The sequence below is a fragment of the Gigantopelta aegis genome, chromosome 4 (genome assembly GCF_016097555.1).
Source record: "Gigantopelta aegis isolate Gae_Host chromosome 4, Gae_host_genome, whole genome shotgun sequence".
Lineage (NCBI taxonomy): Eukaryota > Metazoa > Mollusca > Gastropoda > Neomphalida > Peltospiridae > Gigantopelta > Gigantopelta aegis.
In genome coordinates this window covers 61455341-61473427 of record NC_054702.1, presented here as the reverse complement: position 1 = coordinate 61473427, position 18087 = coordinate 61455341, and the positions used below count along the sequence as shown (strand labels likewise).

General features: G+C 36.4%; 1 protein-coding gene across 1 annotated transcript in view; it reads left to right on the top strand.

Moving 5' to 3' along the window:
• LOC121369932 (probable glutamate receptor) overlaps positions 1-14587 on the top strand; it is a 33232-nt gene extending 18645 nt beyond the window's left edge. The window contains exons 10-14 of the mRNA XM_041495015.1: positions 2792-2934; positions 8821-8877; positions 10711-10886; positions 12627-12711; positions 14478-14587. Of these exons, the coding sequence (XP_041350949.1) occupies positions 2792-2934; positions 8821-8877; positions 10711-10886; positions 12627-12711; positions 14478-14587 (571 nt within the window). The remainder of the gene's footprint in view (positions 1-2791; positions 2935-8820; positions 8878-10710; positions 10887-12626; positions 12712-14477) is intronic.
• The last annotated feature ends 3500 nt before the right edge of the window (positions 14588-18087 follow it).

The following is an 18087-nucleotide window of genomic DNA, read 5'->3' as shown; positions in this document are numbered from 1 at the left end:
TTAAGTGGGGTTGGGGTTGTGCAGAGGGTCACACCTCCACCAATCGCATGCATACCATATTCTTCTCTCTCTCTCCCTATAACCATATAACCACAGATTAAAATATGTTGAGTGCGTCGTTACATAAATGACGTCTCTCTCTCTCTCTCTCTCTCTCTCTCTCTCTCTCTCTCTCTCTCTCTCTCTCTCTCTCTCTCTCTCTCTCTCTCTCTCTGTATGTATGTCTCTCCCTTCAGCGCGCGCGCTTGTGTATTCCACAATATAATTATAATTTATGATACATATTTCTTTTTCAAACTGAGGTTTTGTCACTTGAACTCCCCACCTGAATCCGCGCCTGCTTCATGTTTACAGATATTTTCTTAAATATAGGTCATACTACGATTTGAGCGGATAGGACGATAGAACCGAACATTAGTTTGAAACGCACTATAGAATGATGCTTTTGATATGCAAATGACCTTAGTTATTTATAGGAGAAATAACGTGCATTCCGAACACACAGAGATTTTTAAAAAGTGGAATTAAGTCAACTTCGTGCATTTTATATGATGATTTGTATATAAAACCTGTCGGAGTTTCGGTTTGTTTTCATGTAAATGCAAAGAAAACAAATGTCGAATAGGAAATAAACGTAACATTTGCAAAAAACTTTGGGTCTAAATAATTGAACAGGATAATAGTTTAACGTGCCCATATACCACTAGGGTTTCGAACACGCCCATCCCGAGTCCGACCTCCGATAAGATCGGCGGCCTGACTCGGGATGGAGGGGGGGGGGGGGGGGGGGGGGGGGGGGGGGGGTAGAGTTGAAAATGGGCAGAAGTTTGAAAATACCAATTAGTAAAAAAGTTAATAGAATAAACAAAAAAAAAGAAAAAAAAGTTACAAGCCAAAAATAAAAAGAATTGACTGCTCGGCCGAATATTTATATAATTTGGAGCATTTTAGAAGGACAGTCCAAAATTAAAGAAGAGAAAGAAGAGAGGATCGGACTATTTAATAATATTTTTTTAAAAGAAGTAATTTCGACATAAAATTTTGAACGTAGATCTAAACATTTAAAGTCCGATCAATATGTCCACGTGAGTGGCCTCGTTAAGGCCGTTTGGGTGTACAGCTTATAGGGACGAGATGGGTTGCATCCCGTCACGAAAACATCCAGACTGACAGTCGATAGACGTTGAAGGTGTAGTGCTGTGCTGAAATACAGATCTTGAGAAGCCGGATCCGTCTGAACGAGAGAGAGTATCAGACTAGGGTATAGTCCAGTCGTCATTGGTTGGTATAGTGGTGCGGACGGGCCCGACTCCGGAGGATACGAGATGGTATCACTATAAAACAAAGTAAAGTCTAGTAGGGGCCGATCCCGCTTCCTATTTTTTCTTAGAGTGGGGAGGTCAATCTTCCAGTGCTGCTAGGACAGGCTCGGACATGTAGAGACTAAACGCGAACAACCGTGGCATTCTGCAGAATGGCCGTCATACGAGTCACAAAAAAAAAACAAGTCGACAGTCAGACGGAGAAATAACGTGGAGGCAAGGAATCTCGCTAAAAAAGAATCCAACCTGGTGGTGCAGGCTGTCGAAACGAGAAGCGTTCCAGCGTTCAATCAGTTCCAATGGCCGCATACATCCCAGTAGAAAACTTCATTTCGCTGACAAATACAACGAAGTTGACACGAAAGCACGTGCAGTGTACACAAGCGAAACAAACACGTCTTACCGCGTGAAGCTCCAGACTGGGAATGACATCAGTAGAACATAGGTTATGCACACTTTGTGATTCTAACGATATTGGTGATGAATATCATTATCTACTCACTTGTGCCTTCTTTACTAAGTCTCGAAAAACACTCCTAAAACAATATTATTATGTTAACCCCAGTACCCTAAAATTTAAAGAGTTAATGACTAGTAATAAAATAGGTGTCCTAAGAAAAGTCAGCAAATTAATTAAAGAAATTAATGATAAATTTAAAAGACCATAGCTATTTGTATCAACATATACCACATCACTCGAGTTAAATATGCTTTATTATTATATCACAGATATCCCTATTTTAATAAATCGAAATATACTAGTACATGTATAACAAATTATATAATGAACTTCAATTATTCTACTATACCTAATATTATTGACTTATTGTGTATATATATATATATATATATATATATACATATATATATACATATATATAGACATATATATAGACATATACATAGATATATACATATATAGATATAGATATAGATATAGATATATATATATATATATATATATATATATATATATATATATATATATATAGTGATAGGACGGACTATAGCATTTGTGGTCACACCTGTCAAATTTCCCGTGTAAATTACTTGCATGTGGATATTACATTGTCAGTATGACAATTGTTTTCTTATAAACCACATTTTTAAAATATTAATTATGCCCGTTATTTGTATAGGTCCTCACAATGCTAATTTATAACGTGTTACGTGTTTTATTCCATAAATCATACATAATAAGCAAAAACATGATGGGCTATAATTGTGACTAGTACTTTAGTACATACACGGTCAAGTGTCTTAAATTAATGTAAGCAACATTATTTTTTAACAGAAAATCGCATTTGCATCTCTTAATATACCGTATACTTGTTTTAACCTTTAGTGCACGTTGCAAGCCACTTTATTCTAAAAATTAAATTAATTGAAAATAAACAATCACATATTCTAATTTATATTCAGAAAACATCTAACATACAACCTGATGTAGAAACTTTAATATGTTTTAGGATCAGCAGAATGACAGCCAGTGGGGTGTTGGACAATTTGAAGCTGAAGTATATCACTAAAAGTATCTGCAACATAAACAAACACTCGACAAAACCTGCACAATTGGACGACATTCAAGGGGCCTTCTATGCTGTGGCGATTGGTCTTGTTTTGGCATTAGTGTGTCTCATAGGCGAAATGTTGCTATCCAAAATGCATACAGCCGAGGCATGTTGGTAGCACTAAACCAAATAACATCCCGTTAGATCAAAGTTCGAAGTGACCTGAACTATTCATAGCACAGTTAATACTACCAGTCTTGCCATTGGTAATTAATAAAAGGTTTTGTCTGGGTAATAAATGTGTACAATTTTATTTCATCTTCACAAACTAATAGAGATATTTTGAACATTTTGAATTTGTAAACTTTTATTAAATTTAAAATTTCAAACAATATATAAATTAACATTGAACATTTAAAAGTCTATCTTCTAGAGTTTTGAAACTTAGTATAAGTATTCTCAGAGGTAGTCGTCACAAACTAATAGAGATATTTAGGAAAATATTTTATTTTTAAATTTTTATTAAAATGTTTTTAAAATTTAAATTGAAAATTTGAATATATTCTCTCTAAATCTTTGGTCGGATACTTCTGAAACTTGTCACGGTGATACTCTGTGGTAGTCTTCACAAATTATTATTGAGATGTGTTCAGTTTCTGAATAGAAATTGAACATTGCAGTTTTAAGTATTCTCAAGAGCAGTCTTCACACACTAATGGAATTTTTAAAATTTTGAATTGTTACGAAAATGTACCATTGAATATTTAAAAGCCCATCTTCTAGAGTTTCGATCAAATAGTTCTGAAACTTGGTACTGTGATTCTTTGGGACAGTCTTCACAAACTAACAGAGAAATATTTTTGAATTTTAGCATTTTTATTATATTTTAAAACTTTAAATAAATGTTTAACATGGAAAACTTTCTGTTTTCTCCCAGACTTTTAAATTTAAAATATTTAAATAAAAATTGTACCTCGCTATGACATTTGCCAGTGGAGCTTTTCAAATATTGATTTGTCTTCTGTCTGTGAATCTTTCCGGTAAGTGTTTTTTAACTTTTGCTTTGACTTTTTGTCTTCTATTAAGAGTTTCGATTGGATTTTTCTGACACGTGGTACATTATTATATATTTTGTTTATTAAAAATGTTTGAAAGTCTGTTTTCTCCTTGGTACTTTGATTCTTTGGAGGAGTCTTCACAACAGATATAGATATAGTTTGATCTTTTAAAAAAATAATAATAATGAATTATCTACTACAGTAAAAAATTGAAAATTAAATAGTGAAGCTATATAGGCCAGTAGGCCTCTTGTTTGGTATAGTACAGCCTGGTTTTCGTGTTGTTGTTTTACTCAAGCCTTTGATTTATTGTGTTGTGTTGTTTTGTGCGCCGAACTTGAATTGAACATGAGGTGATAGAAGACAATGGTACCAGTCAACTTGTGTATGAGCCCTCGACCTCCTGAACCGCCACTGGTGAAAAGAGAAATGATCGAGTATTAAAGATATTCCCTTTCTTTGCCATAGACATGTTTCCCGGAACATGTCTGAATTCGTGCCCAGGGCGGACGTGTCTGAACCTTAAATGAACAATGCCTTTTTAAACAGAGTACCCTACCTTCCTATACCATAGTTTGACACCCAATAGCTGGTGTATTTTTCGTGCTGGGGTGTTGTTAAACATTCATTCATTCCTACCTTCCTATGTTTTATGTTTATGAGTCATTTGAGAAATCAGTACCTTCATTAAAAAAAACCTTATTAAAAGTGAATTTTGTCTTCATACTTGTATTAAAGAGACATTCCTGAGTTTGCTGCATTGTAAAATGTTTCTGACTAATAAAATATTTCTACGATTAAACTTACATATTGAATATATTTTCTTGTTTAGAATATTAGTGTCTGTATATTCAATGTGCTTCTGGGCGTCTTAATCTTTGTAAGAAGCCCAAACTTGATTTTGTGTTCAAATAATTTCCTACGTATGAAAAAATATTTTTTAGGAAATATAATGAAAATTAACCTAGAACAAATATTAGAACGATCAGAAACACGTTTAATATATAGCCACTAATATTCTAAAAAAGAAAATATATTTAATATGTAAGTTTAATCGTAGAAATGTTTTATTAGTCGATAACATCTTAAAACATTGCAGCAAACTCAGGAATGTCCCTTTAAAAATAAGATTTAATCTATGTAATTTGGTGGTAATTTGTTAAGAAACCTTTTTATTTCCATATAATTCTTTTGTAAAAACATGTTATGGGTGTTTGTATGGGTTTAAACCTTAATAATATGCTGTTAGACGAGTTTTAGCATTAGTTAGTTATAGTTATAGTTATATGGCAATTCACTGGATCCTTTTTGGTACAAACGCACTATAGTTAAGTAACCAATAGTTAAGTAACTAAAAGCATTTCTACGATTATTTCCATAGGACGTCTGAATTTCCATAGTGCTGTAACGTCACCGTGGTGCAGGGGTGTAACATTCTCTGCGCGTGCCAATACGGCACAAACCTCAGTCCGTGATATTTGTGTGCACGGTTCATTACACTGTGTTTTTGTTTAACTGTTCAATTTTATATTGATGTTGATCATCCACTTTGGCCAATACCCAACAGCCGATGTATTTTTTCGTGCTGGGGAGTCGTTAAACATCCGTTCATTCATCCATTCTATCTGAATGCGCACACAAATGTCCAAATAATATTTCCAGCAAGTATAGGTTTTTGACAGACAGTTCAAAAAATTGTTTGGAGGAAGACACAAATGCCAGTTTCCCCCGTGTGTCCCACGTTGTAGAATTTTTATATTGATGTTGATCATCATTGTGTTTTTCCATTACCATAGTTTGACACCCAATAGCACGATGTATTTTTCGTGCTGGGGTGTCGTCAAACATCCGTTAATTCAACCATTCATGATGATTCTGAATGCGCACACAAATGTCCATATAATATTTCCAGCAAGAAACTATAGGTATTTGACAGACATATTCAAAAAAAAGTTTGTTTTATTTAACGACATTCTTCTAATGCACATTGATTTTTTGTATTTTCATCCCCGTCCCACGTCAAACATATGGTCCCTGACACGTTGTACATCAAACCCGCTGATGTACATAGGTACTCTTTTTTGAATGACAATGAATGAATGATCTTTAACGACACCCCAGGCACGATAAAATACATTGCCTTTTGGGTGTCAAACTATGGTAATGCGGTGCAAATACAACCCATTGAGCCTTTGATCAACATCAATATGGATTAAAAATTCTAGATCGACTCAAATCCGAACCCAGTAACCACAGTGTAAAGAACTGTGCAAAAAATACGAAATATTACAGATAGATTCTGACTTGTACTCAAAATTTCAATTTGTGCTGTATTGGTCATTCTCAAAGAGAATGTTACACCCCTGCACCACGGTGAGGTTACAGCACGCGCATGGGCTGATGTATGTATGTATGTAGGTCCTATTTGTGGGTAAGTGCATATAAAAGACCCCTTGCTGCTAATGGAAAGTGTGTATTGGGTTTCCTTTAAAGGGACAAACAAATGTGATGGAATTATTTCGATTCCATCCAGAATTAGTTTTACAATTTTTACGTGATACTGAATTTTATTCTAAATTTTCATTATATCTATCTGTGATATTTGTATTTTGACACAGTCCTTTACACTGTGTTTTTATTTAACTGTTGAATTTTTATATTGATGTTGATCATCACTTTGTTTTTTCCCATTACGATAGTTTGACACCCAATAGCCGATGTATTTTTCGTGCTGGGGTGTCGTTAAACATTCATTCATTAAACATTCATTCATTCATTCATTCATTCATTCATTCATTCATTCATTCCTTTAAAGGGACAGATCCTAGCTTTTAAACACTAATAGTTACGTTCACTGTAAGAACCTATTATCATCACTGAAATCAAACTTTACTTGTATTTTATTGTTTAGATTATCCATTTCCGTACAACCGAAGTGTTTCCGGTCGTCCTGGCTTTTCTAATAGCACAAAATGCATTTATCATATTTTTTTAAAAAGCACGTGCGTCTGAAAAGTAACGGTGATGGAGATGCGTTTTAGTCTATGGTTAAGGGTATTTCAACGTTACAGACTCTTGTTTCACTCTGTTGTATCCAAATTTGTTACAGGTTTGTAAATTAACCAAACTTAGTGTCAATTTTTATAGGTTGAAACTAGGGTCTAGGTGAAAATATGCCTTAGTGTTTAAAAACTAGGGTCTGTCTCTTTAAGATTATATGTCAGGATTATCAAACGTTTGACATCCCAGTAACCGATGATGAATACATCGATGTACTCTAACAAACTAGATGTATTGTTAAACAACACAAGTTTTATTTTGAAAGTCTTGGAGGTAGTAGTCTACCACCAAATATAGTAAATAAGTATTTCACTGTTGATATATTGAAACACGGTTATATTTGCAAGGACGAGAAGCACACTTGTAACAACTGCCAATAATGTGTAGTTGTGTTGGTGTGGGGCGGGACGTAACCTAGTGGTAAAGCGCTCGCTTGATGCGCGATCGGCTTGGGATCGATCCCCGTCGGTGGGCCCATTGGGCTATTTATCGTTCCAACCAGTGCACCATGACTGGTATATAAAAGGCAGTGGTATGTGCTACCCTGTCTGTGGGATGGTGCATATAAAAGATCCCTTGCTACTAATCAAAAAGAGTAGCCCACGAAGTGGCGACAACGGGTTTCCTCTCTCAATATCTGTGTGGTCCTTATCCATATGTCCGACAAAATATAACCGTAAATAAAAAGTGTTGAGTGCCTCGTTAAATAAAACATTCCTTCTTCCTTTTTTTTTGGTTTTGCTGCTTAACAAACTTACACAATTTAACATAAAGTTCTTGTTTTGTTTTGTTTTGTTTTTCTTATACATAGTTGTTGAAATACTCATCCATATTTAGTGGAATCAGTTTTAACACTTTCTACAGAAGCATAACATAAGCATATGTCTACCGTAATTATTTCTACCCAATTTGTAAATGTGAAACACGTGGTATTCAATACAGTGGGGGCGAAAAGGACAGTAATATTAGTCTAACGACCCTTTGCGTCCCATTGTTGTGTCGAGTAATTATCGACCAAGTGGTGCCAATTAATCTGACTTAATATACTTTGCGTACATTCTGCAATTACTGTAACATTAATATAAAACCAATTAATACCAATGTTACTGACACAAAGTCTATAAGTGACAAGTCCCGCTAAAAGTACAATGTGTATCCTGAACTTTAAACGTAGCGCAGTGTAAACACTGTTTAATGTGGTCATGAATAATTTCATATTAATATATATTCTACATCCAGAATTCTACTTACAAAATAGATTCGTGGATGACTTCGAAGTAAATATTTCGCTATAAAAGAGCACAATTATTCAAAACCAGTCGATACCTTCAGGGCCGTAGCTAGGATTTTTTTTTGTTGGGGGGGGGGGGGCAAGTGAGTAGTTAATAGTCTAAAACTCCTTTTCTTTAACTTCCTATAATGATTTCCGAATTTTTTCGGGGGGGGGGGGTAACTGCCCCTCTTGCCCCCCTGCTAGCTACGGCCCTGACCTAATTAATAATAAAGTTTTTAAAAAATAGTAGACTACTTACATTCCTTTTTGTTCTCTCTTCTTAATCCGAAGTCACAATATTGGTATTTCTAGATTTCATACAAACAGTGCCGTACAAAATCAATTCAGATAGAATTATTTATTAACAAACTTTGTCCACGAAAGTAAAATTTTGTCAGTTCACAGTTTCATATTATTCAGAGCGTTCGGGCCACTAAGAGCTCGCCTAGCGGCTTAAATCTTGAGTCTTATTGCTGACAGTGAAATGCTGCTCAGAATGGTTTCAATCTTTATATTGTTTGTATTCACGTCAACAAACGCAAAAGGGATCACACGTTCAGAAAACGAGTTCTCCATGGACTGTTTGGCAATTGCAGGAGTTGTGAGAAAACTGAACTGGACGAATGCCGTGTTTGTATACGATTCATCGGCAGGTGAGATTTCAATTAATACTATTCTATACAAAATATAGATGGAAAACTACGATTAAATTATATATAGATAACTGAAGAAACTAGAAACTCGATACATACGTCATACACGCATATTCATGTGTGTGTGTGTGTATGTGTGTGTGTGTGTGTGTGTATAATATAATATATATATATATATATATATATATATATATGTGTGTGTGTGTGTGTGTGTGTGTGTGTGTGTCTGTGTGTGTGTGCGCGCGTGTGCGCGTGTGCGCGCGTAAAAGAGTTACTATGTATCTATAAATCAATAATCATGATATTTTAGGAAGTGGTATGCATAATATTCGTGGATATTCCATTGTGTGTGTTATAGGAAAATCTGGTACATTTGTACTTGGAGCTGCAGCGTGCCCTAGACAATGCCCTAGACGAATGTTCCTGGGCGTATAGACCATGTGTTTTTGCCAGACCTGAATACGCCTGTCTGTTTCGCGCAAGATAAAACCTGCTCTCATGCTCACATCTTCCTCCAGTTTATCAGGTTCCGGCTAGTCTACCCGAAGGTTACCGGACATTTCGTACCCGATCCTGTCCGTCCCTGGACGATTAGTACTCGCTACAAACCACACTAGATATGGTCCTAATAATTCGCAAAGTTCCCACGCGTAATCGTTGTACTTTTAACTCAAGAATATACAACTTATAAAGTGTTTTCTCTATAGCGCTTGTTAATATTACACCGATAGTGACGACACTCCGGACATTACTGTGTTCTATATTTAGCAACTGAACTGGAAAGTTAGAAAGGCGGCATTAAAACACATATATATCACCCCGTTAAAAGTTGCAATGTTCATGAAATGTTATTAACACTGTTCATCATTAATTGAAGTTGAAATTATTATCGACACAAGTATTGTTCGGGAACTCTTGGCGTGGTTTGCTGCCTTTTGGTTGCGTGGTTTTTTTTTTTTTTTTTTTTTTTTTTTTTTTTTTGCAATCGGTTAAAATATTCATTAATGTTCGAACGAACAATTCTCCATGTCTTTATGTATCTCCGCCATGTTAGACTTCAGTATACATCGATTTCCATTGTTCTGGGGATGAGCCAGTGGGAGACACAAAAATATAAACACAAAAGGTTATCACCAACAACGTTTATCTTCCTTGATTTAAAAACAAAATTTCTCAGTTGTTACAAAATTGCAGTCGCTTATGTAGCGGATAGAGAATGGGTACTTAATTTTAATTAAATAATTAATAAAAATAAGGACACCTCTGTGCTAAAAGTCCTGCATTAGCACTATGTGTTACAGTGTTTGGAAATAGAAAACAAATCAAAGTTTCTATTTCTTGCATGTTTTGTTACATTTAAATGTTTTTTCATCATGTTGGTAGTCCTCGGTTAACAGAATTAACAAAAGCAGTGACGCGATTACCAGTAATATAGTTTATGTTCAGTTGTTTACATGTCTATAAACACATTTGTTTGCCCACCTATTCCGGTTTAGGCAAAAGCATGCGTATACTAACTTTACGTCTGTTACTATATTTAGCACATTACGTACTTTGTGACAAGGGTTATTAGAAACAGGTTCACTCGAAAATCAATGACGAAAAATATGAAGTCCATAGAAAATAGCCACATATTCATTGAGGTAGCAGTCATTCCATTGCGTTGAAGAAACGGTTTAAATGTCACGTGTTGCAATAATATACATTTTTAAAATAGTAAATGAAATTATTTGGATGTTATTTTTGTAGGCATATAATTCAAGATAAAATCTTTATATTTTATAAAACAAAAAATCTACTTTGAGAATTTACAATAAATAATATGGTTTTCAGAGTTCTCCATCAATGAGTTGACGGTATTAATGTCCAACCAACTTATGACATACAAGTTGGTGGAAACTGGAGACAACTCTACGAATATACGAAATCTGATTATTGACGGAGCTGTTGACAAGTACAACTACATCGTCTGTTCATCGGCTGACACGTTAAATACAGTCCTTTATCAGGTAACATACCAATCTAATTAAAATTAGCTCTACTATTACATATGAATCTAATAGCAGCCCGTTGGAGTTATGTTCAGTTGATCTTTCATTCGACCAATCAAAACCTTACTTGCAAAATCATGCCAATGATTTGAGTGTGTGTGTGAAGACTTTCCCATGCTCCTATACCACTAAGGCTTCGAGCATGTCCACCTCGGGTTCGGTCTCTGGAGGCCAGGGGCCCAATCCGGGACAGAAATTACTTAGGACAATTTTGAAATTAAACCAATGGGGAATACGGATATTATATAATTAGTTTTTATTTGCGCAATTCCAAAAATAATAATTAATATAAAATATATAATCAATTTAATTTAAAACTTTGTCGCAAATTTAGAACGAGCATTTAAAAAATACAAATAGTACAGAAACTCTTTATTTTAGCCCTATTATTATTTAGTAGGAGGTTGATTAAAGCAATGATTTGAAAAGAATTTGAAAACATTCGGGATTATGCCGAGGGTATACGAAATGATTCGGGTGGATTACGAAGTCTGCCGGAAACTAATTGCAATATAAAATGTTATATAATATTCGTATCAAGACGAACAAAAAACCGTGATGGTATAGCCATAAAATCTGTTTATACTAGTATACAATCCAAGTTCGCCTATTGCATAAATAGTCTCGTCCGATATTTTTAGAATTTGTATGCTCCCGAATAACGCTATAAAAGGCGAAGTGTAATTGGTCGATATTTAAATTGTTATTTATAGATGAAATGTCACCTGGACATGGGAGTCCACGCAATGCTGTTAGGTCTACTGGTAGACCAAGTAGAGCTAATTTTAATCAGATTGGTAACATACTATCGACAGAAACATTTTACATGTTGTGTTTTCTACACACAATATATTCTGTCGAGACGTTTCCTGTTGTCTATAACTGTCCGTTTGGGTGTTTTCTTTCTTTTATGACGGGATGGTGTCGTTGTCTTAAAAGAATACCAGGAAATACATTTGTTACAATAAGTAATACACATCTTGCCGTAATTACACTTGCAATTCATATTTCGTAAAAGATACATTTTCGTTAATCACAAGGATTTTCTAGGAATACATTCAGGTGCATTAGTAATGTTCAAACAAAAACAATTTCAATAGCAATTTTGCATTGGACTTTTTCCAGCGTTCTTAAAACGAAAACGTCGTGTATTCGGTTTATGATTATTTTAAGGAGATGTAAAGTGACGCCATTGGAATACTGAAGTCCTTCAAATTAAAAATTAGCTATATTATTACAGTGCTTCGCCACATTAAAATGAAAAGTGGTCTACTAACCTTGACACCTGTCAATATTCTATAACAAGCAGATAACACTGTTCACAGGTCGGTATGTCTTTATTTTTCATAATTCTGAACAAACTATTACGTTTAAGTTTTAGAAGATGAAAGAAATAAAAATAACCTTTTGTCAAATATATCATATCAAAAAATTACCGTGTGATATGTTTTATTTATTTTGCAAGAAGCCAAAACAAGAGTGCGAAAGAGTACATACCTACCAATGAATAAGCATAGAATATGTGGTTACTACATTTTAATATCGTGGTTTTTGACTAGGTTTAGATAGCAGTGAAATAGATAAGCTACAGAGAACCTGTTACACCGTTATCGAACAGAGCCAATTAAACATGATATCAAAATGTAGTAACGTTTCAAGCCATATTGTTCACCTTTTTCCTGTGAAAATAACCACAAGCTGGGGTGTGATTCGCTGAAGATCTTCGCTGAAGATCTTCGCCATTGGTTGCTAATTACTATGTCGCTCACGACACAGTTCCAAAGTAAATATCCTTTGTAGGAAGTGTGCTTTTTTTCTTTTCTTTTCTTGTTGGTCTTATAAAATATTTAATTAAAAATGTGGGCTTGTTCCAATTGGGGTGGGGGGGGAGGGGGAGGGGCAGAGAATGGACAATTGGAAAATATCAGGTAATCTAATGTTACAGGAAGTGTAAAATCTACATTTATTTATGAAGTGCACCAATTATTATTGAAAACGGATGTTTGAAAAATTAGCAACCAATTGTCATACGCAGAACAGATTTCCTTCTAACCTGCGGGTTTCCTCTCTCAATACCTGTGTGACGCCATATAAAATGTGTTGAGTACGTCGTTAAATAAAACATTTCCTTCCTTAATAAAATCGTCTATAATTTCTAGCTGTGATAAAAATCAATTTATACACTACATGAACACATTCCAAATAATAAGATGTATAAGTATGCCGGTCATAAATATGGCAAATAATTGTCTGTCCAGGAGACACTTGTGTCATGCAGAAACATGTTTATATGACAGAGTGGGTGTGGCGTTTATTCGACTCCATTTCTCTGTGCTCTCTCTCTCTCTCTCTCTCTCTCTCTCTCTCTCTCTCTCTCTCTCTCTCTCTCTCTCTCTCTCTCTCTCTCTCTCTCTCTCTCTCTCTCTCTCTCTCTCTCTCTCTCTCTGACGTCTTTCTTGGACGTATATGGATTGCGACATTATTCTCAGTGGCTTACATTTTGTAAAACTGAAAATATACAGCATATGACAGACCTGAAGATTGACAATGTAGCTGTAATGGTTCCAGAAAAACAACTCTGGGGTTTTCAGTTTGAATATTTCCCACTCATTACTTTATGGATATTTCCCATATTCAGCTAAAATTGTAGGCCCTTAGGTCAGATATTGTTAAAATATCAACAGATTCAAAAGTAAGTAAAAACATGCGATGCCAAAAGCTAATTATTGATCTACCATTGTTTAATATAAGGCACAGCAGTGTGAAACTATTGCACATTAATTATTTTGTTCATGTTTTAGATGAAGTAATGGACTTACATTTTGGTCTATATATTTCTGGAACACTTGGTATCATCACTGTTTTGATAGTAATTCATGAGTGCATGTCATCACAGCTGTAGTTATTCCAGTGAGTTCTGCCCTGTGTGAGTTTTGGTTTAGTCGAGTGGCAGTCCTCTTTGTGCAATACAGATGAAATCTCAAGTAAAGGAACACCTTGTGCCTTGGGAGTGGTTGTCCTCCTATAGACGAGGCACTAGATAGAGAATCATGAAATCATCCACTATTTTGGCAAATTAGGCCCTTTTTATATTTCAGCTACAGAGTCTGGAGGCAGAGTCCACATTTTTAGGATTTCCTTCTACCCAAGAGAAAGAAGTGTTTTATTTCACGACGCACTCAACACATTTTATTTACGGTTATATGGCGTCAGACATATGGTTAAGGACTACACAGATATTAAGAGAGGAAACCACTTTATGGGCTACTCTGTTCCTGAGCCGGTCAGGTGGAAGTTTCCCAAAGAGCCTGGCATGCCCAGAGTTTATTTTACAAAATACAAAGCCTGTCAACCTTCAGGCCGATCTGCCCATAGTAGGGGGACGTTTAAAGCTTTTCATTCGTCGTTGGCGTGCAGCAAGCCAGGAACCTTGGGTTATTTCAGTAATCCAAGAGGGATTCAAACTCCGGTTCAAATTGGGCAAGTTCCCTCCTGTGCTTTCCCGCCCTCTTTTTCAAAGGTCTTACCAAGACTTTGTTTGCTGAACAGCTCTACAGGACGTAATCCACGATTACCTCCAAAAAGGAGCTCTGACTTGCCTGGGGATGAACCAGGCCCAGGATTCTACTCTTGGGTTTTCCTGGTTCCAAAACGGTTAGAAGCCTGGCGCATAGTCATAGACCTACACCATCTAAATCAGTTCACAGTACTGGATTAATTTTTAACATGGAGTCTGTGGATACTATAAGGCAGGCACCAAAACTCGGGGAATGGGCAACATATCGAGTTTCGAGCTTTACCCTTCGGACTGGTAGTGGCTCCTTATGTCTTCACGAGAATAATGAAGACAGTGTCGTCCTACAATCATGAAGACAGTGTCGTCCTACCTTCACAAGGCCAGACACAGGTACCATGCATACCTGAATGACTTCCTCTGTCTGGCAGGTGGAGTTGATTACCTTGTTTCTGTGCTCGCTCAGCTTTCTCATCAATGTATGGAAATCTGAACTGATGCCAACACAGAGGTTTACCTTCCTGGGGTGTCTTTCGATCTCATAGAGGGTCGGGTTTGCCCTGTTACTCATCGACTAGACAATTTCAGAAAGTTGCTGAAGACACTAACATTCCTTCCAGTAGACACTCCTAGACAACTCCACCAGTTACTGGGACATATGGAGTCATTCTCCCAGTTACTACCAGGAGCGAGAGCTTCCAAACGAGAGTTACAGCTTCAGCACGCTCAAAAATGGCAGTTCTTATCTCAGTCGAATGCTTTCCACCAACCTCAGCTCACGCAGACCCGTTACACAGATGCATGCATGACGGGCTGGGGAGCACATTTCAATACTCTTCAAGCAGCCAGGAAGTGGGTTCCAGAATTGACTGGCCGACACATCAGTTTTCTGGAAATGGAAACAGTATTTCGGGCAGTACTTGCCTTCAACTTACGCAATCAGGTTACCCTCCTTCACTGTGGTGGCTTACCTAAACAAAGAAAGGGGTCTCATTCTCGGGACCTCTGCGGACTGGTGATAAAGATACTGCAGAAGGTCCGGGAAATCGAGGGTCATCTGGTAGCTTTGCACATAAGGGTTGAACTGAACGTTCTGGCAGACTCTCTAAGCCACCGAGAAAGGATAGTCCAAACAGAATGGATGGTCAATTAGGGAACGGTGACATGTTTGTTTTTTCACAGATGGGGAAAACCTCATGTGGATTTGTTTGCTATTTGCCTCAATGCGAGGCTGCCTCTGTTTGTTTCTCTGATACCAGATCCTCTTATGTGGAGCTGCGACACTCTCACGTTAGATTGGACGGGTCTGGCCTATGCTTTTTCTCCACTAGCACTATTAGCGAGGGTTCTGAAAAAAGTAGAAATGGAGCAGGTGGTACTAACACGTCTGGCTCCAGCGTGGCTAGCCCAATCTTGGTTTGCACTGATAGTGGAAGTACCGGTCAGGTTACGCTTGAGAAGACACCTGTTAACCCAACCAGGGTCGAAACTAGCCCATCAGAAACCAGAAGTTTTCAAGCTTCACACATGGAGATTATCAAACAATCTCCTACACAGAGAGGTTTTTCTGAAAGGACTGCCACCAGATTGCCTAAAACAAAGCGAGTTTCAACTGAAACTTTATATGAATAGCACTGGCGCAAGTGAGTGGACTGGATGGAATGCAGGTAAGTGGATTCCAGTAATCCGCTAGTCAGTCAGTTGGCTGATTTTCTTCTCTACCTCGCAGAGGAGATTAAATTGTCACAGGGGACGATAAATTCTTACAGATCGGCAATATGCACGACCATTAATATGCAGAGCGGCGGGTCCGACTTGTCCAATGACCCTATACTAAGAGAACTGGTCGTATAAGACGGCATTCCTTCTTGCTTTGGCACATGTGGAACATCGTCTCCAAGAAGGTCAACGTCATCCAACCAACTTGGCAGAATTAGGCGCCGCTCTCCAAAAGGAATGGGACAGGATCCGCCAAAATGTTATTGGACGTTTACTCAGGAGCATGCCACGTCGGATTCGTGCGTGCTCGGCAAACTGCGGGGGGTTTACCTGTTATTAGTGCAATTATTGAAAACGTGAAATTCGACAAGCACCACCCCTGTTGCCTATCTGTCTCATCCGGATCTACCTCACTATCTTGGCTAGAATCTTTAATGTCAATCTCTTATCACATGAGTGCTTGTGTTTGACCATTCATTGTTATTGCAATAAATATTAATACATCTCTGTTATATTTTGTTATATTTGAATATCCCCTACTTATTTTGAACTTATTTGGTAGTTTTGAGTTATTTCGGTCTAATTTAGTATACTATTATTTTACAGAAATGACACTATTTACTTAAAATGCATAGCTGTATGCAATGTTTTATGGTGCCATATCCAACACGCCATTCCATTTTTACATAATTATATGGTAATTTAACTGCCAAATTCACAGAATCCATTGCTAATCTGCGTTACTGTACTGACATTGAATAAACGTACCCATTCTACCTTTAGTAACAAATTAGCCAAAATTTGTAATCACCCAAGCAATTTTGCTTGAGGTGTTCATAAAATAGTGGTAATGACAACGTTCAAATGATCACATAATAACTTTATTTAAATCAATATAGGTTGCCTCTGTTAACGTCGCATTACGGTACTGACATGATACTTGGCTACAGAGTAACATTTACCTCACAAATATGTTTTAGTAAATGAAACTGTTGATGTTTCCATGCTCGAATATGAAGAAAACTTTTAATAATATCAAAAACTGATTTATTTGTTAATTACCCACCTGTATGGATGATGGACCTGACGATATGTCGTTCCCCCTATACATGGCAACATTGTGATTTTGCTGATAACGTGGTAGGATTAGCAAAAAAACCCACCTCATAATCAACGAACCTGAGAAACAATATCTTGTATAGAATAATGACTTTATATTGTAAGTTACTATTTAGTTACCATTCATGAGAATCGTGTGAGTATTATTGTAAAAATTAGCTTCTAACGGCTGGCGACATCAATTTGGGACTTTATCGATAATGGTATTAGTCCAGGAGCCAGATCGATTTATCTATGTCGGAGAGTCAGGAAGGTTTGAATATTGATTCTTATGTAAAAAAAATATGTGTAAATTTCAGATCTGCAACTCTTACTTGTCTAAACCTGTACGTTAATTGGGAATTTGCATATTTTTAATGGTACGTCAAAGTCAATTTGCGTTCGATCTGCTGCTACCCAAAAACAACAGTCCACGGGACAGACACCAAATTTCAGTTATAGGGGAGATTAAACTCTTTAAAAATGTTTTTTATGATGCTGGACTTTCATAATTTGTCAATTTGACCTACATTTTCAAGGTTAAATGAAGGTCATTGTTTCTGAATATATAATATGCTGTAAATGACACAAATCATTGTTTTCTTTTAATTCTTTCCAATAATATTGATCAATAATGTTCATATTATAAATTTGGTTTATAGATATATCCATTACACATCTAGTAGGGTGCTTCCTGATTGAAATTTCAGGGGCAGATCCCTAATTTAACGAAAGGAGGAGATGTTTAGGAAAAGGTAAATTGTTCCATTAGTAGCCAGGGATCTTTTATATGCACCGTCGCACGGACAAGATACCACATACCACGAC